The sequence below is a fragment of the Lepidochelys olivacea genome (assembly GCF_965140295.1).
Source record: "Lepidochelys olivacea isolate rLepOli2 genome assembly, chromosome: 8".
Taxonomy (NCBI): domain Eukaryota; kingdom Metazoa; phylum Chordata; order Testudines; family Cheloniidae; genus Lepidochelys; species Lepidochelys olivacea.
Window position 1 is genome coordinate 52,148,290 of NC_140418.1, and position 22,517 is coordinate 52,170,806.

Genomic DNA, 22,517 nt, shown 5'->3' on the forward strand with positions numbered 1-22,517 from the left:
TCTCCCCAAGGCTCGGACTTAGTGTGGCCAGATCGTGAGTTAGCTTCCTGGATTACCCCACAGTATCAAGTTTTTCAAAGGTACAAGTGTGACATGCACAATTCTAAAAGTTTGAGAGTTATATGGAGATCTGGAGGGAAATGCACAGGAAGCATGTTCTACTTGTGAGATCTACAGGGACCACAGCAGTGGGATTCCTGGAGTCAGGCACCTATCAGAACCCTCTCAAATGCAATGTAGTTGTTGACCCTGGGTTGCATTTGGGACCTTTGACTTGACCTGTGATGCCACATCCATGTCAGCCTGCAAACAAGGACGCCTGTTTTCGATAAACTAAAATGCACCAACACAAACTCAGACTCTGCTGCCAATTTTCACAACTTTGAACTTTACACCCACTTCTTTCTGCTCCTTTGCATCGTGTAACAACAGTATCCGTTTATATCCATCTCCACTGTTTTAGGTGCCTGTTTCTCTCCCCCTCACCTCTGGGAAAGAAAGGACCCTTGCTGCTTTTCACCAGTTCAGCAACTCACAGAAACTACAAGAGCTGTTAGGGATTTTTCTAATTAAAACCTTACATTGAAGTATAACCTTTCCTTTAAACTTCTTTTGTAAAAACTTTTCTCAATTTTTTCCATTTTTCAATATTTGGCAAAGCTTAAATTAAAAAAGTTTTTAGGCTGTTTTGAAAACTGCTGCTTCAGTTTTTTTGTTGTGTTGCTGCTGTGTAGCTGTATCCATCTGGCTGTTGATAAATTAAGTGTATGCAGTGGTGGTGTAGCCATATTGGTCCCAGGCTATTAGACAGACAAGGTGGGTCAGGGAATATCTTTTATTGGACCAGCTTTTGTTGGTGAGAGACACCAGCTTTTCAGCTTACAGACCTGAAGAAGATCATCTTGTGTGTCTGATAAATTAAAGGAAATACAAGTTGTACCAAAGCCAGACATAGCCAGACTTTTTGGTGGTGCTTTTTTTTTTTTTTTTTTTCCTGATGGGAAACATCTGTCTAGTAGGCTTGAACTGAGAGTTCAGTTGTCAATCACGTGCTTATCATCCTCAGGCCATGTCTACGCTACAGCACTACAGTAGCACAGCTACAGTGCTGCAGTTATGCTGCTGTAGCAACAAAGTGTAGACCCTTCCTACAGCAACAGAAAGGGGTTTTCCATCGATGTAGGTAATCCACTTCCCCAGATGGTGGGAGCTAGATTTCTTCCATCAGACTAGCCACATCTACACTAGGGGTTAGGTTGGCTTAACTATAGGGGTCAAGGGTCTGAATTTTTCATAGCTACGTTGATCTAACTTTTAAAGTGTAGACCAGGCCTCAGTTATTTGTCAGGACTACATGTGAATAACCATCTACAGATGAAAATCTCCAAATTGGTGACCAGTTCCGCCCCCCTCAATTGTTTAGGCTAGTGGCTCTCAACCTTTCCAGACTACTATACCCCTTTCAGGAGTCTCATTTGTTTTGGGTACCCCACATTTCACCCCATTTTAAAACTACTTACTTACAAAATCAGACGTAAAAATACAAAGTGTCACAGCCCACTATTACTGAACAATCGCTGACTTTCTCATTTTTACCATATAATTATAAAATAAATAATTTGGAATATAAATACTGTACTTAGATTTCAGTGTACAGTATATAGAGCAATATAAACAAGTCATTGTATGAACTTTTAATTTGTGTTGACTTCGCTAGTGCTTTTTATGTAGCCTCTTGCAAAACTAGGCAAATATTGAGATGAGTTGATGTACCCTCTGGAAGATTTCTGTGTACCCCTGGTTGAGAACCACTGGTTTAGACCCCTGCAGCCATCTATCCTTTAAACTCCCCCTGCCACTCCTCCCCCCAAAAGAACTACTGAAGATTACAGTGGATTATTGAAGTTCAGTCCAAGAAATGCAGAAAAAGCAATAATTCCTTCTGTGTTCTTCTCAAGGGGTTGTCTATTCTTTTCCCACCTGTTTCATAGACTCCGCCCTTGAGAACGACCACCCTTCCCCCCCCCCCCGCCTCCACCTCTTGTTAATTAAATGAAGTAAGATCACATCTAGGCCAAGTCCCTCTCTGTTCATTGTATTTTAGTGCTATTTTAACAGCATTGTTTTATTTAAAAAAAAAAAAAGACAAACTTGCTTTAAGCCCTGCAAATAGAATTGACACTAAAATTGTACTTAAAACCACTGTAACTATAACTTTATTAAAGAGTAAAACATCCTTTGTTTATTAAAATACCAAAAATTATTAAAGTATTAAGCATTAAAAGTAGAAAGCCATTGGCACATGGAGGCTACTTGAGAAGCTATTAGCAGGTGATTAACATAGGGTACATGCAGTGAAACTGTAGCTCAGAACAGCCCTTCTGTTTATATGGAACACCTGGTTATCTGACAGTTTTGGATGTCCCCCAGGCCAGATAAACCAGAGTGTACTGTCCAATATTTAGCATATTGGTCCATCTCTTAACCTGGTTAATAGGCACACAGTCAGCAGGTTGCTGGAAAGCACTCATTATTCTGTTTTCCTTTTAGCTCCTGTGAAATGCAATCCCTCTGCAGCAGCCTGGATTCTGCTGTGATGCCCTGAGCTGGTGGCCTATCAGATCTGCCCAGGTACCACGGAACCAGTGTATTGATGGTCAGTTAACCATTTTATTTCTTTCTCCCAGAATTTGCATTTGCAAACTTTCTTTTCCTTTAGAATCTGAAAACTGTGTCCTGGGAATGTTTGTTATTTTTGGTGAGTTCCTTCCCTCTCATGCACATGTTTCTCAATCTAAGGTTTTGTCTAGACTCACAGTTACACTAGTTTAATTAAGGGTGTTTTTAAAAGTGATGTAGTTGAGTTGAGGCAGACACTTAAATTAGTTTTAAAATGGCTTATATTGATTTAACTCAATTTGGTAAGGAACTGACTCCAATTAAGTTGATATAAACCAAGTTTAAAATGTGTCCACACAGGGTTTTTGAACTAGTGTAACCAAACCAACATGTTTTAAAACCTATTTTAGTTAAACTAGTTCAACTTTGTGTGTAGAAAAGCCCTAAGTCATAGGTAGGTTAGCTTTAAATCAGTGCTTATCATTTTAGGCAGAGGGTTAGAAGTGTTAAGGTTTCATACATTTTTAAAGCCCAAAGGGACAATTATACTTCTTTAGGCTGATCTCCTATATAACAGGGGAAGTTTTTCTTTCCAACCCCCAGGACAATTTTTGTAGATTGTCACCACAGTTCGTAATATTTGTATCAACCTCTAGATGGCCTTGTATTCAACTGGATGGCTTTCTCGCTTTGGAATTGATCTGGTGTATAACCATCTGAAATGAATGAATTGCCGAGCTTATTTAAAAACTGACTGTTGCACTTTTCCATGAGCAATTGGATATGCTTAAAATTCATTCCATCTCAGGCTTTAAGCTATGGAGGGGCAGGAGTGGATGATGGGAAGGACTGGAATATAACAAGTGAACTTGAACTTGTCCTCTCCTGGCCCTCACTAAATATAGGTGCTAGTCTCTCACTTCTCACTTGGCCAGCTGTGTCAGGCAGCATTTGGATTTATAAATGATTGGTTGCTATTCACCCACTCAGGCTCCAGGCTGCATTCCTAACTACACCTTGCTTTTCTCCAATATTAAAGTCTTGCTTTATTTGCAATCCTAGAATCTCCTTTCTGTAACAGCAAAGGCCAGGCTAGCCTTCAGAGAGAGGGTTTACTTGATGGGGGCTCTTTCTACTTGGACTAGCTAAGATTGGGTGTGTTGTGTGGGCTGTCTGTCTATTATACTGTATACCACTGCTCTAGAATCATAGAATATCAGGGTTGGAAGGGACCCCAGAAGGTCATCTAGTCCAACCCCCTGCTCGAAGCAGGACCAATTCCCAGTTAAATCCCAGTTGAATGTGCTGGGACAGATGCAGCTAGGAAAGAATGAAGGTAAGGGGCCCCCTCCTCCCAAAATTCATGTTCGCAGCTGCTACCAGGATCTGGCCCTATAATTCTGTAAAGCAGCTGTTAAAGCCTCAGGATCTTATTGCAAACTACTAGGATGCCCCGAGGAGTAGGCGCTAAGATTGCAGAGCATCTCTTCTGGGCAGGGGCGCTATGGGCCGGGTAAATTGGACTCGGCTGTCTTAGATCTAGTGTTGCCCTGGGAACCCCACTGTGGCGAAAGGGGGCAGCTTTTCACCCCACCCCGCGGGGAACCAATGCTAGCCCGAGCAGCAGGGAAGCACAGCGGGGGATACCTCCCGCTGCCCGCATTGTCCCGGCTGGCTGGCCGTCTCTTGGGCTACCCAGCCGCCGTTCCCCTCCCGCGCTGCCCCGGGGTTTGCAGGAGGGGCCCGGGCCAGCGGGCTGTGAGTGCGGCTTGCACGGGGCTGCAGAGCAGGTGGCCCCGCGGTGCTTATGCGATCGCTCCTGTGCAATCGGCCGAGCCGCGCTGGCTGCGGACGGGCAGCGGCTGGAGGCCTGGCGGAAGCGCGTGGCAGCGGGTCCCCGCTGGGGCGCTCCCTGGGGGCGGCCCGTGCAAGTCCCCAGAGCTCCCCTCGGCCCCGTGGGCGAGCTGGCTCCGCCCCGCCCCGTCCCCGGCCTGTCCCCCGGCAGCTCGGATGGCCGGGGGCGGGACGCGAGCTCAGCGCTGGGCGCGCCCGGGCCGTGACCGGCGCTGGGGGAGTCCGGCTCGCCGCCTCCCTCCGGCCATGGCGCGCTGGGCTGGGCTCCCGCTGCTGCTCTGCTGCCTCGGGCCTCTGCTGTGCGGCGCTGCGGGGCGGAGCCGGGCGCCTCGGGAAGCGGAGCCGGGCGCCGCCGCGCCGGGGCTGCCGCCGGGCAGGGCCGGGAGCGACCTCTCCGGGCAGTACTGGCGGTACCTGGCCTGCCGGCTGTGGCGGGAGGGCTGCGAGCAGCCGCAGGAAGAGGGCAGCCGGCAGTCGCAGGGTGAGGAGCTGCCTCGTCTCCCTGCCCTAGATCGGGCAGGCCGCGTGGGGCGTTCAGTGCACGCCCCTCGCCCTGCCACGGGCCGATCTTTGGGCTAGCGGGATGTCTCTGTCAATGCCCGGGGAGAGAAGGGGCTGCAGGGGAGCTACGTGCCCGGACCCTCCGCTGGCATCAGTCCCATCCCATCACACCCCCTTACAGCAGCTGAGGATCTGGGCCAGGGTCTTTTTATGTTCCCACAGTTAATAAGAGGTGCAGTGATCTGTTGTGCAAATGCCCGTGTCTCCAGGTAGCTGTGCATGTAAGATATAGAGGGACAGGCTTCTTTTGTGTGTGTTTCCTGTTTAATTCCTGTAGCTGTCAGTCACATGTGAGTTTTCATTGCTGTCTTCTGTACCCCTCAGCACAACCAGAGTGGGGACGCCTGAGCCAGGCTGCTAAGTTGGATTCATTTGTATGGGATCTTAGAGGGTTGCATCCAAGCCAAGAGGCATCCCTTGGGGAGGGGTGGTGTCCCCTCTCCAGCAGGATTAACGATTTCCCGGCCTAAATCCCTACCATAGGGGTGTGTGATGGGGATCGCCATTTTGACCGAGTGTCCTTCCCAGATGTGTGTGTGTGTGTGTGTGTGTGTGTGCCATTTGAGTGACTGCCTGTCTACCCACGTCAGTTCCCTTTCCCCCCCCCCCCATTGCTGTGCTGTGGATATGGACATTGGTGCTGTTGATAAGTTGATAGGAGCTCTAGCATGGGTCTGTGGGGAATTCAAGGCTGATAGGGCAAGGTTTATCCTCAGGAGGCAGACAGCCTGCCATACAATTTTCTTTCTCACTGCTGCCTCTTTCCTAGGTTGGAGCTTGCCTCTGGTGGGTCAGGATTATCTGGAGATCCTTTCTAGCTGGTACTGCAGCTTTGGAAAGTGCTGTGAGACAGGAGACTGCAGAATAGCCAACAACATCACAGGTAAAGCCCTTGAGATAGAGAATGGTCCAGAGTTTAAGGTGCTAGTCTGGGACTTAGGAGAGCCAGGTTCAGTTCCCTGCTCTGCTATGACTCCCTGTGTAACCTTGGGCAAGTCTCTGTGCCTCAGTTTTTCATCTGTATAATGGGGATGTCAGTATCGCCTGGCCTTAAGTACATTAAAGATTATGAGGTGCTCAGATGCAGTGGGAATGGAGGCCAGAGAAGTACCAAAGAGGCAGAATGTGTGTGCATGTTTCCCTATCAGCTGGAGTGAAATCTCTAATTCCCAGTTCCTAGAACTAGGGGCAAACCTCTGTGAGGTTGTTTTAATTCTTAAATCAAATTTTTGGTCACAAAGAAGTTAAAGAGAAGTAGCAGTTCTTAGCCAGGTGCTGAATTTGCCTCAATGTTCCGTGAGTTTAGACCGTTCCATTTCAGACCATTTTTTATTCCGTGACACACAGACCCTCCTTTACCCCATGACAAAATCTTAGCATCACTATGCAGAGTGCTTTCCAGAGCAGAGACCCTGCCTGTTCCTGCCTGTAGTCTCCTGCACAGCCAGAGCACGTGGAAGGGGGAATAAGAACTTGCTCAGAGGGGGCTGCTAAGCCCCATCCCCTTCTCCCGGTCCTGACCTAGAGGGTAGATACTGAGCCCTGTATGCAGTCCATGTGAAAATGTCCTAAGGTGTGACTGGGTCTGGGACTTCGGTAATCAGTGCAAACTGTGACTGATTGATTGATACTTTGTCCTTCTCTAGGGGCTTCCATCTTGGGATCTTAGTGCCTTTTTGCAAATGTTAATGAACTAAATACCCTGTGAAATGGGTAAATACTATCCCCATTTTCCAGAGGGGGAAAAGAGAGGATAAGTGGCTTGCCTGGGTCCATGGCAAAGCTGTGAATAGAGCCCAAGAATCCCGATTTCCACTACTGTGATCAGATCACTCAAAATGCTGCTTTCCAATCTAGCTCTGCATTTGTAATACCACGGCACAGGGACCCCTTGAACAGGCATACCTTCCAGCAACGCAAGGCAGAATGCCTCATGCTCTGATGGGCTCAACTCAGAACAAAATTGCTGCCAAACGTCCTCCCTGCTTGTTCCTACCCATAAGTGATAGCAGACAGGTTTGGGTGTAAGATCAGTGTTTCCTTTCGTTCTGCAGGGTTAGAGATGGACTTGAGCAAGAGGCTACATGGGCAGCACTTGGCAAAGGACGTCATTCTGAGAGCAATGCAAGGCTTCCTGGAGACCACACAGCCGGAGAAGGCTCTGGCTCTGTCGTTCCATGGCTGGTCTGGCACTGGGAAAAACTTTGTGGCCCGGATGATCGCTGATCACTTGTACCGAGACGGGCTGAAAAGCGAGTGTGTTAAAGTCTTTATATCGCTCTTTCACTTCCCACATCCCAAATATGTGGACTTGTACAAGGTGCGAAAACTCCAGAGTTACCAGCCACAATGGTGCTGGTTGTAGTATGGGTAACTCAGTCCTAGCCTCTTCAATCCAGTCAAAGGGCCATTTCTGAATATGTAACTATCTCAGACACCGCTGTTAATAGAGGATAGAGCAGGAGCACAGGCTGTTGGAGGAGCCCTGTAACAATGTACAAAGTTCCAACCCTTCCTAGCAGGGGCCACCGGCTGTGGGAGAGCCCAATGCCACTCCAATACTGGCCCCTCCCAGAAGGCCAGTATGAAAACTGGTGTGTAATGATTAGTTGTTGGTGAGCTCTCAGCTGCTGGGGCCATTGCAGGGACTGGTGCAGGAGCACTTGCAGTAGAGGAGCTCCCAACCTTTCCCAGTGGGAGTCATGATAGAGAATGGAGCAGTGGGTTGGGTGCTGGCTGTGAGGGAGCTCAGTCTTCCTTGGTAGCTGTGTCTGTGTGAAGGATGCAGTAGTGCTGGTGGTGAACACCAGGTGATCTACCTACAGGCTTCTCTACTTGCCAGTTCACACTCTTTTCCTACTGCCATGCAGGTTCAGCTGAAGAAGCAGATAAGCGAGACAGTGCAGCTCTGCAAGCAGTCATTGTTCATCTTCGATGAGACAGAGAAGCTTCACTCTGGCCTGCTGGATGCCATCAAACCCTATGTGGATCACTATGACAGCATCAATGAGGTGGATTACAGGAGATCCATTTTCCTCTTCCTCAGGTGACTACCAAGGACCTTAGGGAGAAGGGGCTGGCTTGCAGGGAAGGATCTGCTTTCGGATTCTTGATGACCCATATTCTTGATGACCCATATTAAAGTTCCGTGATCTGGGAGATTGAGGTGTGGGACGGAGCTGCCCTTGGAAGGCACAGGAATTGAAGGGAAAGTAGTTCTCTGGATTCTCCTTGTGTGATGACCTCAAAGCCCCCTCACTACAGTTGCTCAGCCATGACTCATGATGGCTGAATGTAACTGTCTCTCCAGAGACCATCAGCGTAGCTCCTTAGCCGCCATGTGCTGCTGACTGTGAGGCTGAATGTCTGCAACCCCCAGGAGTTGAACCCTGGATCCGGCGCTGTATTAGTAGCACCATGCCAGTGAGCTATATCTTAGGAATCAAACTGTTGCCCCACTCAGATGGTGTAGCCCAGAAATCTGGGCAAGCATTGCACAGTTAATAGAGAAGTGATGAGAGATGTTTACCTTCCACTTGAGCATCTGCTGCTGGCCACTGACGGAGGCTGGATATACTAAACTAGGCCATTAGTCTGCTGTGGTATGGCAGGTCCCATGAGCTCTACTTGATTCTGATGTTTATAGGCCTGGGCTTTTCTCTCCACCTGATCCCAGCTGGGTTTATCTGCTCATGACCTGGCCTGGCATTTTCAGAACTCTCCCCCCTCCCCATGAATAGGCCTCCGAACCCTTGATCAGTCTGTTTGCGGAGAAGAAACTAGAACTTAGCCCAAGGATGGAGGGGCTACCTTGCGCTTGTGGTCATGTACTGTTGGCCACTCTCCCTGCCACGCTGAGGGGAACCTTGAACAACATGTGATCCCAAGTGCTGTGGGAAGGGGGGCAGCAGGGCCCCTCTGTGACGCTGCCATCTGGAAAGGCAGGCTCTCCTCTGGGCTGTGCATGCAGAAACACTGGCTTTGCAGATCTATCATTTAGAAACCAGACTGCTTTTGGAGATGTCATTGGAACCTTTGCCACACTGGGTCCTCCCCTTATGGGGATGGCTGTGTCTCTTTGAAGCAGAAGGAGTTTCTTTCCTGTTGACTCCAGTGGAAAGGTGGGAGCTGCAGCTTCCAGGACAGAGTTAACTAAAAATTGAGGGGGATCTGGGGTAGCAGGAGTAGGTTGTTCAGAACTAACAGCTGGGCAATGGGGTGGGGGAGGAAGACTTTTAGTCTCATCCTTCCCCCCCACTCCCATCCTGACTACGAGTTTGTCCCCTCCATCATCAGAGATGGCTCAAGAACCCCCTGGAGAAGGGAGGGGGGAGTTTCAGTGTGTCCACCAGTCCTACTCTTTTTTCTGTCTTCCTCCCCAATTCCTAACCCCTTTGTACAGGCTAAGTGCTTGGGAGGGGCCCAAGCAGCTTTTGTCCTGGGCTCTCTGCCAAGTGACCATCACACACCCCCACCCCCCTCCCACACACACACATCCCCACACACACCTTAAGGTGGGGAGGGGGGGCTGACACCACACTAGCTGGTGCAACTCCCTCACCAGGGCTGATGCTGTTTCCAGGCCATTCTGACTGGGATAATTTTGTCTGAGGTTTGGAAGGTTCAGTGCCCGCCTTCCCCCTTTCAATGCACATGTGCGCTTAGAGAAACAAGCGTTTTCAAAAGTGGCCCCAATGTGTGAGTTCCAGCTGCCCTTCCCCTTACAAAGCACTAGTCAGTCAGGCAAGGACCCCAGTGTGGGTTCTCTGCCACCTTCATGATCTTCCGGCTCCAATTTGTGTGGAAGAAAAAGTGCTGTCTGGACCATTGCTTCTAGCAGGACTCATGCCAGTTTCCCTGCCCTTTGCTAACTTGTCTGCAACTGCGGGCTTCTCTGCAGAAGGGGCTCGGAGATAAAGGGGCTGTAGTCAATATGTTCTGTACTTTTGGTTCAGTGTGTGTAATAATCTGGGAGGGTGGGGCCTACCCCTAAGAATCAGGCCTGGGGAATGGAAATAGCTGATCTGGTGAAAAAGTGTTCAGTTCTCTTTGCAGAGGGGAGAGAAAGCAAATCCCTCTCTAGGGCCAGTGGAAAGGCAGAGCTTTGGCGTGGGGCTACATGAATCCTTATGCTACCAACGTCTCCGAGGCCTGGACCTGAGTGCTGTTAGTGGTTTGTGATGTATGATTTTGTGAGGAATAAACATTAGGATTATTCCAGATAAAGCATTTAACTTCCATTTCCTTCCCAGTAACATTGGTGGGAACATTATCAACCAGGTGACCCTGGACTTCTGGCGAGCTGGACGGGCCAGGGAGGAGATCACCATGGAATACTTGGAGCAGCACCTGTGCATGGAGCTGCTTGAGTCCACAGGTAACTGAGCTAATCGATACAAGTCTGCACTGGAGTTCTGCAGTCCGCTGCCCCTTCCCATGTCTTTCTGCTCCCTGCCAGCTCCACCCAGGGGACTCATTGTTTTGATTGGCTCTTTCATGGTCCCTCAAAGATTACTGAACACCCCCCCCCCCCAAATCTATCTTCACTACATCCCTGGGGAGGTAGGTCAGTGACTTGCTTCACAGTCACGGTGGCAAAGCTGGGGTTTGAACCTAGATATCTTGCGAGAGACCAGTGCCTTAGCCTCTTCTATCTGAGCTACAGCCCCTATTATCACTTATATGGTACTTCTACTCCACTCCCTTTTAACCAATGTCTCCGCAGCTCAGCCTTAGCCCATGCTATGCTGGCATATCCCAACCAGGTGCCCACAGGATCCTCTTCCCCTTTCACTCTCAAATCCCTACTGATAAGTAATGCCCTGTTGGCTAGCTGGTCTTAAGAGTGGGTGTGCTGACCACTTCCCTAAAACATCATTGATTGCTGTTGGTGGTATCACTAGATGGTTTCAGACATGTTCCCAGAGGTAAAAGTATGTCTCGTGTGCAATCTATAAATACCTGTCAGATTTCCTAAAAAACGGGATGAGATATGGGGCAGATAGAGCCTCACGATTGCATGGGCACTTCATTAGTCAAGGTGACTATAGCCACCCTACTCAGGACATGGTGCTGGAGATGGCTCTGCTCAGCACCCAGACCCCACTGCTCAGAGTGAAGAGAGGCCCTGTCTTGAGCCCAGCTACCTGGAGACCAGGACATGCGGGGGCAGTACCAGACCCCACCCCAGCACTCCTTCTGGCAGACTTTTCCATTTGGGTCTCTGTAGTGGCATGCAACTCTGACATCATCATGCAGCAACAGGACCAGGAGTGGCACATGGACTGTGGAGCCACATAATTTCTCATGCAAAAGAGTGAATGTGGCTTCCTACGCGGGGAGTGTTTCATGATTTCTGTGTGTAATTGAAACCAAGAACCTCCCCAACCCACCCCCTTCCTCAAGCTGCTTCTGCATGTGTTAAGGTGCCTCTCTCCCCTGCCCCCCCCCCCGCTGTTGCATGTTTGGGTGAGTAGTGTCAGAGACTCCCTTTTTTCAGGACTGAAGGACCTTTTGTTTCGCCTTAACTCCAAGGCAGAAGAACCAGATAAATGATTAGCCAAGGCCCCTTCTCAGACAATATTTTCAGTGTTGAACCAGCTTCTCCAGGCAAACTGCACTGTTCTTTTAACATTTGTGCTGGCTGAGATTGATGGAGATCTAGGAGCATGGAAGACACACATGGTTCTGTTACAAGCTATGCGTTGAGTGCCCGTGTTGCTCTGGTTTTCATTGCAGATGGTGGCTTTGCCCACGGCCACCTCCTTGAAGAGAACCTCATTGACTTCTTTGTGCCATTCCTGCCCCTGGAGAATCACCATGTGAAGCTGTGTGTTCGGGATGCTTTTCTGGCCCGCAGCCTTCCATACACTGAGGAGGTGCTGGACGAGGTGGTCAGGATGATGGTATTTCTCCCCAAAGAGGAGAAGCTTTTCTCTGCACAAGGTTGTAAATCCGTGGCTCACCGCATCAACTATTTCCTACCCTGACTGTGAGGGGGAACTGTACCAGTGACCAGCATGGCTGCTTGCTGCACGGAGAGACTTGCTCCTCTCGCATGAGCAGATTGAAAATTTACCCACTTGCACAGTGATGGGAACTTTTGAAGTCCCTCAGAACTTGAGAGAGGCCTCCAAGGGTTACTCTCATTGTCATACTTGTATGGCACCTGTGTAGCCTTGAGCTGGTAGAAGGCTGGGCTGGCTGTACCTTTCTTGCCCACTCAAAGGCCCATCTCTTAGCAGTTAGCTTAGAGCAGAAGAAATGATTAGCTGTTGGTAAATGAAGAATTCTGGCTGGCAAATAGTGGTCTACTTCACACAAGCAGAGTTGGTCTGGGACCTTGGTTTATTGTGGTGTGGGGGGTCTTGGGATTGCTTAGTACCTTCAGTTGGAAAGTCTGAAGAGGTCATAGAAGTCACTTCCTTGCTTCCTCTCCTCTGGGCCTCTCCCCCTATGCATCATTTCCAGCACCTGCAAAGTAAAATCAGTGCACTGGCTGTTAGTAAGACAGTGATGGAGAAAAACCTAAACTTGGCTATGGAGCAGAGTGAGAATGTGTGTCCCAGGAACTGTTGTTAACCAGCTATTGTAGAGGATGCCCAGGAGCCTGCACAGATGATGGTACACACAGCTTGAATAGAGACTAGGACTAAGATTCACATCTGCAGCCTCCACCTACTGTGGGCATTCCAGATGTATAACACTGAACTTGCTCTTTGGTGACATTCTCTCATTTGGAGTCTTGTATGGAAAAATGGTTCCTGACAATTTGTTTAATATAAAGATTAAAAAAACTTTTTTTTTATGTCTAAAGTGAACATCTCTTCAGAACATGCCAACCCTCCCCCTGTCCCCTGCTAGACAGCAAGGTACCAGTGTGTCTGTAATGCTGAGGGAGAGTCTATGTCTCCAGTACAGCCCAGAAATTCTGTCATGGATAGCATTTGGTGATATGAGCCAGCATCTTCTCCTCACTGAGGCAGCTCCTGCTGTGCACACTCCGCATGCCCAGCTTCCTCAGCATTCAATTCAGGGAGCTCCCAATTGCAGCCTCTTGATTGCGCTGATAAATCAAGAGGACCAGAGTACAGGGGGGCAGACTGTCCTTGTCTTCAGCAGAGGTTGGAGAGTAGTGGCTGTGAAGAAGAACTCTGCCATTTGATTACTGTTACACATTCTGGCTTTTGGCCAGAGATAGTATTACTACAAGAGGGACTGTTTGCTGTCAGGGTACCTGCCAAATGATTAAAAAAAAAAAAGAAAAAGCCCTAAAATGTCAATAACAATCACTTACTCCATGGGCTGTAGGTCAAAAAAGTGAAGAGGAGGTGGAGGACACCATGAGAACAGTTGCCTGGACATTGTACATGTGGCTCTTTGATCTATTTAAACCAGGGATCTCAAACTCAAATCATCAGGAGGGCCACATCACTGACACCGTGCTGCCCCCACTCCCTGCCATGGCTGCCTCCTGGAAAGCTGGAAGTGCCTGCAGATAGGCAGAGGAGTGGTAGGTAAGGGGAAATAACTCGGGGGGGCATAGGGAGCTTGGCAAGCTGCAGCAAATAATTGTGCAGGCCACATGCCTTAAACTGTACCAATAGTTAGTCCACCTATGCACTCACTTTGGAAAAGTCTGTAAAAGTTTTTGTGTAATTGCCATTGAAGTGGATTTTCAGCTAGTATTCCTACCTGGCACACTGGCTTCTAGTTACTGGTAAGTGACCATGCATGGCTATGAAGCTAAATGGGCCATGTGGTTCCTTACTGTTTTTCTTTTGGGTGAGTGATATATATATTTATTGAGCCTGTTGGAGCAGAAAGGGAAAATATGGTGAAAGTTGGTCTGCTCAGGTTGTTACTGTGTCAAAACAGAATAGCACTCTCTCTTGTCCTTCCCAGCTACACCTCACCAGTACACTTTTGTAATTAACTGTAAACTAAGGCTTTAGAAGTTTAAAAGTTTCAATCCTGCCCCTCTTCGGCCTGTGGAATAGAAGGGTCAATGCTGCTAATCATCCTCCAGTGTCTTAGTGGTCACGTATCAGAGAAAGAGTTAGTCACAGCAGTTTTTTCTTCTGTAAAATGGGTACCAAGAGTACTTGCACAAACTCTACTTGACCACATACATCTCCCTACTTGATTTCACTTCATAGAATCATAGAATAGCAGGGTTGGAAGGGACCTCAGGAGGGCATCTAGTCCAACCCCCTGCTCAAAGCAGGACCAATCCCCAATTAAATCATCCCAGCCAGGGCTTTGTCAAGCCTGACCTTAAAAACTTCTAAGGAAGGAGATTCTACCACCTCCCTAGGTAACGCATTCCAGTGTTTCACCACCCTCCTACTGAAAAAGTTTTTCCTAATATCCAACCTAAGCCTCCCCCCACTGCAACTTGAGACCATTACTCCTTGTCCTGTCCTCTTCTACCACTGAGAATAGTCTAGAACCATCCTCTCTGGAACCACCTCTCAGGTAGTTGAAAGCAGCTATCAAATCCCCCCTCATTCTTCTCTTTTGCAGACTAAACAATCCCAGTTCCCTCATGTGTTCCAGACCCCTAATCATTTTTGTTGCCCTTTGCTGGACTCTCTCCAGTTTATCCACATCCTTCTTGTAGTGTGGGGCCCAAAACTGGACACACTACTCCAGATGAGGCCTCACCAATGTCGAATAGAGGGGAACGATCAATATACATCCCAAAATGCCATTGGCTTTCTTGGCAACAAGGGCACACAGCTGACTCGTATCCAGCTTCTCATCCACTGTCACCCCTAGGTCCATTTCCCCAGAACTGCTGCCTAGCCATTCGGTCCCTAGTCTGTAACAGTGCATTGGGTTCTTCTGTCCTAAGTGCAGGCCCCTGCACTTATCCTTGTTGAACCTCAGATTTCTTTTGGCCCAATCCTCCAATTTGTCTAGATCCCGCTGTATCCTAGTCCTGCCCTCCAGCATATCTACCACTCCTAGTTTAGTATCTAGTACTTCAGCGTACCCAAGACTTCAAGAATTACCACCCAAAAGAATAAACCCCATAAAAGCATCAAATCATTAGTTGGTCATGAATTAAGACCAAAAGAAAGCCAGCTCCTCTTCATCAAAGCTTCCTGTTTTTCTCATCTAGGTTAAATTCACATGAAAAGGGGAAAACGTAAGTGGTTTAGATTCAGCTGTAGTATGGCAAAAGCTGAGATGCTCCCTCTTGCTAAAAGCAGATGGGGGGGGGGGGGAAGGTTTTAGTAACTAGTACAGGAGAGCACTTCAGTTACAGAAAAGTTGGAAAAAACGATGAGACAAATCCTTGCACTCAGATTGGCTGAAAGGAATTTGCATATTGTAGAGAAATAAGTATGTGTGATTATGCAACTCACTCACTTCCAGGGACTGGGGTGGTTTGTGCCTAATTACACAGCAACCCTGCCGGCTGGCTGGAACAATTCCATTTCAGGGGGATTAATAAACTATTGGGGTTCTTTGCAAACCTGCTCACTTAAATGTTTCTATTTTTTACATGTTTGCAGAGATTTTCGCTTAGAAGCAGGCCAGTTGAATAAAAGCACTCCAATAAAAGCCCCAGGGATTCAAGTTTATTTGCCAATAAAATATTGCAACTTTTATTTAAAACAAAATGCAAATTGGCAACACTTGTGGAACGACAGGCAAAACCTTATTTGCATCGAGTTTAACACTGTTTGCAGTTCACAGTCAGACAATAGAGTGAGAATTAAATTAGAAAAACAATCAAAAATATATTACAATAACAATTATTAAACAAAACAATTGACAACACTGGTAGTGTGATTGGTGATTCAGGTGTTTTTAGTTTAATCCAATATTGTCCTCAATGAATTCACTACTGATACAAACTGTGCTGAGCTGATTACAGTCTTTAACCCCTGTGCACAACACACACATTGGAAGAGTGACCCTTTGGTATAGACATGTCATTTTAGAGAGAGAAATAAATCAGGTGTTCAGTCATCTATAATTTGCTACCAATATGGAATAGGCTAAAGATCTGTTTCTATCCTCCAGCTCCACTGACCATCCATGCAAAAATCCACCTGCATTAGGTACTGGAAAGCGTGCTGCGCGTACACACAATAAAGGAGGAGGTTTCTCAGCATGCTCTAGTCACTCTTCTCCATTTGTGGCAGACTCTGGAAGTGGTGTATTGTACATTTAAAACAAAGTGGTGATTACCAGCCTGTCACTTGCACTTGTGAAAAAGTGAAACCCACCACTTGCCAGAGCAGCCATAACCCTAGAGAGAGAGACAGGGGATACTGTATTGGAGACATCCTGCAGTAGTGCTTTGGTCACACATGGTCTCCTTTTAAGTGACAGCACAAATAGCAGGCAAGGCCTTTTTCCACACACACACTGGGCCCAATTTTGAAGCTCTTACTCAGCGCAAGCTCCCAAGGGCTTAAATGGGAGGCTGGATAAAACAGTAAGAAGCTCAGGATATGGCCCATGGCAATTACTGATCCCAGTCACCTTGTAACCCCCACTAGACAGCAGCTTTTTAATCCACTATAGAACTGATGAATAGCAACACAAACACTGGTGCTCTGTAAAACAAAGCAGTTGTGTCATCATCACATCCTGCTGTGCTAGAGTAGGAAGAACTGTCTGTTCCACAGCACAAAATGCTGTCAGAGATCTAGCATTCTTTAAAAAGGTTGTGGAGACCATCTGGCATAGCTTACATATATATTCAGCCTCGTGGCTTGGAAAGGGAAGGGCTTGCTGTGGAAAGCTAATGCTACGCTGGGGGTCAGACACGCTGAGAAGGCTGTTACAGTGGGACCAGTAAGGCTATATTGCTGGTTCCCAAGATGGCTGTACTAGTGTCAGCACTTTCAGTGCTACCAAGGAATGTAGAGAGCAGTGAAATTCTGCATTGACAGGAGGAAGTGCCTTGCCAACTGTGCATCTCCAGGTGACCACACAGAAGAAGGAACCAACATTGTACCAAAGTTAAAAACAATCTACAGTTTATCAACAGACACTCGTAAGTTGTGCAACAGCCTCAAACTACTCACAAGTGACCAACTGTCAGGTAGCACCCATGCTAGACTACCAGAAATGGTTAGAGTCAACCAAAGTGAAGATTGTGTGTTTGTTTTGGGGGGGTGGGGGGTGGGCGGGCAGGTAATCAGTGGCAAATCTGCCCAGCATGCCTGATGCTTCAAATATAAATGTGTAATGGCATGAAGTGGGTGGGAGGGAAAGGGGTTAGTTTAATATATTAACTCATTTTGCAGTTCTTACTACAGCAGCAACAGTACTGTGGAAGTATGCCACCGGGGCTAGTGCATCCACTTCCAGCAGCTCTGAACACCGTCAGTGCGTTACATCTCTTTCCCCACACAGACTCCCCCCACCTTTGGGACCACTCAGGCTCAGAATTCTCAGCATTAGGTACCAACCATGCCCTACTGCTTTTCCCTTGTGATCTCTGGAGGCCAAAATATGCATTAGTGCAGAAAGGGGAGATCTGTATAGCCAACTGGCCATGCAGTCACTCTAGGACTCTGGACAGCACGTGGAAACCACCCCTACCAAAACAAGAACCCACCATCCATTCTCCTGCCTCTTACAGGCAGGAGCAAGGAACTTCTCTCACTTGTGGACACAAGTAGATCAGATTTGCTGATTAGGGAAAATTCTTAACATTCTGCCCTTTCAGCTTCAATCTCTCACACACACCCCTTCCTCCAGTGTCTCCTCCCTCCCTCCCTCCCCCTATTTTTGAGATGAAACTGTAAACGTGAGAACTCAGTGATCTGAGGTACTTCACAAAAACTCACTCAAGTATCAGTCTTTCCTTCTGAAAGCATCAATACAGGAACAGAGTTTCCCCTCCATGTGTAATTTTTCCTTTACCCAGACTGACAGTAGCTACCTTTGAACCACATCACTGATTTCTTGGACACATGACAATAAGTTATTAAGGACGGGGTTTGCTCCGGGCACACTAGCAGCTGTTGAGGACACCTGCAGTTCCTGCAGGCTGAGTTCCAGTTTGCTCACGGCTTCCCGGAAGGCAAATTTGTTGCGTGTTTGTGGGATGCAATCCACGTAGCCTGAGCAATAATCCAACAGCTGGTGCCCTGTATCCACCAGCTGGCTGTTTGGCATTGGCTCAGCAATGGCACTCGAGAGGAGGTCTGCACACTCCAGCAGCGCCTCTTTGCTGATTTTGTCCGCTGAGATTTTCTCAGCTGCCTGTTTGGTCTTTCTTAATGCCACTTTAGCACCTGCCGTGCCATTGGCCATTTTCGCTGGTGAGGTGGAAGATGACGACAGAGGCACTTGAGGGGGAGGCATCATGGGCCTCCCAGCTTTTCCACCACCATGTGCCACCACTGCCTTTTTACCACCTTCACTTGTTTCCAGTCCATGATGTGCTGCTGTGGTGTTGCTCAACTCTTCTGCTGTGTCTGAGCAAGCGGGCGGCTGCTGCAGGAGCCTCATCACTGGCGGTGGAGGTGGGGCACACTTTGGTTTTACCCGTCTGGGCCGGTCCCTGTCGCTGGAAGATGTGACCTGATGCTCAGATAAGAGCTTAAATTTATTACCCTGAGAGTCTGTGCCAATAAGCTGCACGTCTGCTGGAGTATGTTTTAGAGTGGGTGAGATTAGGACTGGCACTTTGTGGTTATGAGTGGTTGGAAGTATTGCTGCAGCCTTTGCTGGAGAAGACCATCCTGGTCTCTCTCCATCTTCTAGGGCCCCTTGCCGTGTACCACTGTTTTTTTCTTTGCTTTTAGGGGTTGTTGTTGCCAGACCTGGACAGTCCTTCTCTGCAACAGCTGAATCCCCTGAAGAGGTTCTGACTGGAAGAGCGGTGGCACCTCTTGGCAAGAGTTTGGCTTTCGGTCTCTCTCTGGTCAGAGCAGGGCCTTCTTCAAGCCTTTTGGGAAGCAGGTCAGTGGATCTACCTATGCTCTCCTCTGGCTGAGAGGAGGTGGACACTGTCCTTTCCAGCTGGATTTTTGACCTCTGGCAATTTCTAGGAAGAGTCATTGCCATCCTATCCTGCTCTGGAGGCCCCGAAGACATGGAAGATGTAGAGTTTGACCTTGGAAAAGGCTTTGAAGCTTCTTCCCCACCGGTAGGTTTCCCTGCTCGTAAACCCAGTGTCTTTTTAATCAGGCGTGGTGTAAAGAAACCTGTGATGCCTGACCACCCACCACCAGTACTTGCACTCCCACCACTGTTGGTACCACCGTCATCATTGTAGAAGTTCCTCTGTGCAAAGCCCCCACTGTAGCACTTGGCTGGCGCCAGGCTTGCATCCTGCTGGGTGGGAGTAAAAGAAAATCCATCAACATGCTGCAAGGAAGCAACAGATGAAAAGTTACCCGTGAGCTCATATTTCTTGTGGGGCTGATTCTCCATTTCACGGAAGGAACTGCTACGCTTTGGAGGTGTGGGGGCATTCCTCTTCTTCATAAAGGAGCTGAAAAAGCCACCCTTTCTGTCCCTGGTGAAAGTGGTCTCTTTGGCATCTTCCAAGAGGCCGCTAGGGGACTTGTCCCTTTGCTTGCGAGGCAGTGCTGGAGATCCACTTGTTGGCTGTGTGCTTCTGATAAACCCTAGAGAGAAGAAACAGATGTGAATAAAGAATTGATGAAAACTCTAACTCACCCTGCAAGTTGGTTGAACAGGCCTGGAACATTTAGATGTTCCAAATCTACAGTGCTCTCTTCTGAAAAAAATATAATTTTGTGCACATCTGGTGTTCTTTAGCAAATGATTTAACACACAAAAATAAGTCGAGAAATTCACTTAACAGAATATCTAGGAGAAAATTGATGAATCTGCTCTTGTCTTCTACTTTCTTGCTATTTCTTTTCCTTTCCCTGTGCCTATTCTCTCTTCCTTCCTTAACTGCTTAAAATGTTTTGGTATTTTACTGTTTGATACAGGACTTCACATATAAAACTGACAAAACACAGCAAGAGATTTTTCTTTCATACAGCAATAAAAGTGAAATTAAAAGGAAAAAAAGTTGAATTTACCAAATTAAAACAGACTACAGCCAGTCCCCGTGGCATAGCTGATTAAATGCCCTAGCATGTCATGACACCAAGCTTTGAGTCAGGCAGACGTCACAAGTGAAAGCAGCCAGAGGAACTCTGTAGCTAGTTCCTGGGCATATGTCCTCACCACAAAGGCTGCTTCACAACATGAAACAGTTATTGAACTCTGTTTTTGAGTCATAGAATGAGGCAGGAAAGCTTGCACAGCACCTGCCCAAACCAGACCTGCTTTTAATTGGTGCAAGAAATCCCTTCATTTGCTTAGCAATAAAACAAGCAATTTCTGCACACATACCATGACAAAAAGCCCCAAACTTGTTCTGTACCGTTTCATACTTCTGAAGAAAAGAGCCATGCTGCTTTTCTCCATATTGGAATCCTCCTTTTTCTCAGCACCTTCAGCTTTCCCAAGAAATCAAGTGTTCCCACAATCTGATCATTCCACTTCACTACTCCAGGAACAGTAACACAGCCAAGATTTACAGGCCCTGTACATGCTCATGGCTGTATTACTTTTTCCTTTCCTACCTTAACTTGACAGTGCACAGCAAGTTTAGGGTAAAAACTGAATACCACCACCTATCCAGGTGAGTATATTTGATAAGTTATTAAATCTACAAAACATCCTGGTAAAATACACAGGGCAGATGCTCAGCTGGTATAAACTATCCATAGTTCCTTTGACTTTAATAGAGCTATAACAATTTACACCAGCTGACGATCTGCCCCACAATGTTCTGGTCACATTGATGCTTTCCTTGTGCCCACACCTGGTGCTGAGCTGGAAGCTGAATGCTCCACAGTATCTTGTGTTCCTTCAATATTCTCCTTGTTCTCTGCCTGTTTCTTCAGAGTCCTAGTCTTGGAGGGAAGCATGGGTAACCGGGGCAAGTAGGGAACTATGGATGAGGAGGAGGCTGTTCTTCCAAGCTCCTCTGCCACCTCTGTAAGAAAAGCCAGGAGAACAGTTGGAACAAAGAGCGAGAGTCTGCATCTTTACAACAGGCACTGGACTGGTGAGAAGAGCAACGTATTAAGCCTGTGAACGTAATTTTGCTCTACTTAGTCCAAATATGCAGAGGATTTGTTATTTCCTGATGGTCTCAAGGTAACTCGTTTACATTTTAAAATTCAGCAACAACCAAAAAAAAAGTTCACATTCTAAACTTTCAGGTTAAGACAGATCTGCTCATGGCCCAAATGCTAACCCAGGAGTTCTAAAAAGTGACCACCTCTACCTTTAATAGGGAGAAGCGGCCTGCAAAGACTAGTGGGGTCCCACAATGCAGGGTTTCCTCTTGACCTAGGAGGCAGCTGCAAGGCTCAAGGTTGAGGACACTGCACCTTTGCATGCTGCAACCCCATATTAAAATAATATGAAGACAGCTTTTATTTTCTCCAATGTATACATATGAGGTGGGTCCTTAAAGCTCCTGGCAACTTGCCAGGCTGCCTCTTGTCTGGGAAAAGTTTGATTGCCCCTATTTTAAACCATCACTGGGGAATTTTAGACAGTATTTTTTCTGTGGTAAGGAAGAAGATGAATCAACTTTCTTTAAATTTTGTTTCAAAGCTGGTTAGGAGGTGCTGAGGTACTCCCCTCTTGTGACTAATACTGTGTACTATGTTTCAGACTACTGGCTTTTCTACACTACAGGTTATGTCAGTATAACTTACGTTGCTCAGAGGTGTGAATAAGACACCCCCCCCCGAGTGACGTAAGGTACACCGACCTTGCTCAGAGGTGTGAATAAGCCACCCCTCTGAGTGACGTAAGGGACACCGACCTAAGTGCCGTGTGGACAGCATTATGTCGGTGGGAGAGCTTCTCCCACTGATGTTGCTGCTGCCGCTTGTTGGGGTGGATTAATTAAGCGGGTGGGAGAGCTCTCTCCCGTTGGCTTAGACCGTACAGCAGCTTCACCAGATGCACTACAGCGGCGCAGCCCCATTGCCGACGCTGCACGGCTGTAGCACTTCTAGTGCAGACTAGCATTAATATTTATTTTCTAGCTACGTCCATGAGGTTGTTGCATCATTTGTTGCTGGCAATGGCACGCTGGGAGAATCTGACTTCAGAGATTAAAGCAGAGACACTACTCTGTGAAAACAATTTCTATTTGTAGTCATGCAATTTCTGGAGTCACAAATATAAACCCTTCCTATTTTACACCCACCCACCCACCTTCCTCCCTTGTCCCCTGAATGACAGTCAAACTCAGGTCTGCAATGGAAGCAAGAGTTTATTCTTTCTAAAAATCTCTCCTCTTTGTACCTGAATGAATTACTTCAATTTCCCCTGCACTGAAATACTTCTGAAGTGTATCCATTGCAATGAATATGAACACAAGTTTGCACATGTTGAGAAGAACCTATCAAATGCAGTCAAATGGCCTCAGTATTCTAGCAAGGTGAGCACCAGTAGGC

The 22,517-nt window shown here is 47.4% G+C and overlaps 2 protein-coding genes across 3 annotated transcripts in view; one reads left to right on the plus strand and one right to left on the minus strand.

The window, feature by feature from the left end:
* Nucleotides 1–4,212: 4,212 nt before the first annotated feature.
* On the plus strand, nucleotides 4,213–12,841 carry TOR3A (torsin family 3 member A). The gene is made up of 6 exons (XM_084637866.1): nucleotides 4,213–4,954; nucleotides 5,804–5,917; nucleotides 7,089–7,354; nucleotides 7,905–8,080; nucleotides 10,287–10,411; nucleotides 11,773–12,841. The coding sequence occupies exons 1-6, from the start codon at nucleotides 4,228–4,230 to the stop codon at nucleotides 12,021–12,023; spliced, it is 1,659 nt and encodes a 552-aa protein (XP_084493992.1). The 5' UTR covers nucleotides 4,213–4,227; the 3' UTR covers nucleotides 12,024–12,841.
* A 4,927-nt stretch (nucleotides 12,842–17,768) lies between these two features.
* ABL2 (ABL proto-oncogene 2, non-receptor tyrosine kinase) overlaps nucleotides 17,769–22,517 on the minus strand; it is a 74,367-nt gene continuing 69,618 nt past the window's right edge. For both annotated transcript variants that reach the window (XM_084638023.1, XM_084638024.1), the window contains exons 10-11: nucleotides 20,861–21,034; nucleotides 17,769–19,643 (exon numbers count right to left, since the gene is read on the minus strand). In XM_084638023.1, coding sequence (XP_084494149.1) covers nucleotides 17,944–19,643; nucleotides 20,861–21,034 — 1,874 coding nt within the window. In that variant the 3' untranslated portion in view covers nucleotides 17,769–17,943. The remainder of the gene's footprint in view (nucleotides 19,644–20,860; nucleotides 21,035–22,517) is intronic.

Bases quoted from the DNA above. Each gene is read 5' to 3' on its own strand.
- TOR3A (XM_084637866.1), top strand. From the start codon at position 4,228: ATGCTAGCCCGAGCAGCAGGGAAGCACAGCGGGGGATACCTCCCGCTG. The intron at 5,918-7,088 runs GTAAAGCCCTTG...TTCGTTCTGCAG, and splicing joins AATAGCCAACAACATCACAG to GGTTAGAGATGGACTTGAGC. The intron at 7,355-7,904 runs GTGCGAAAACTC...ACTGCCATGCAG, and splicing joins AATATGTGGACTTGTACAAG to GTTCAGCTGAAGAAGCAGAT.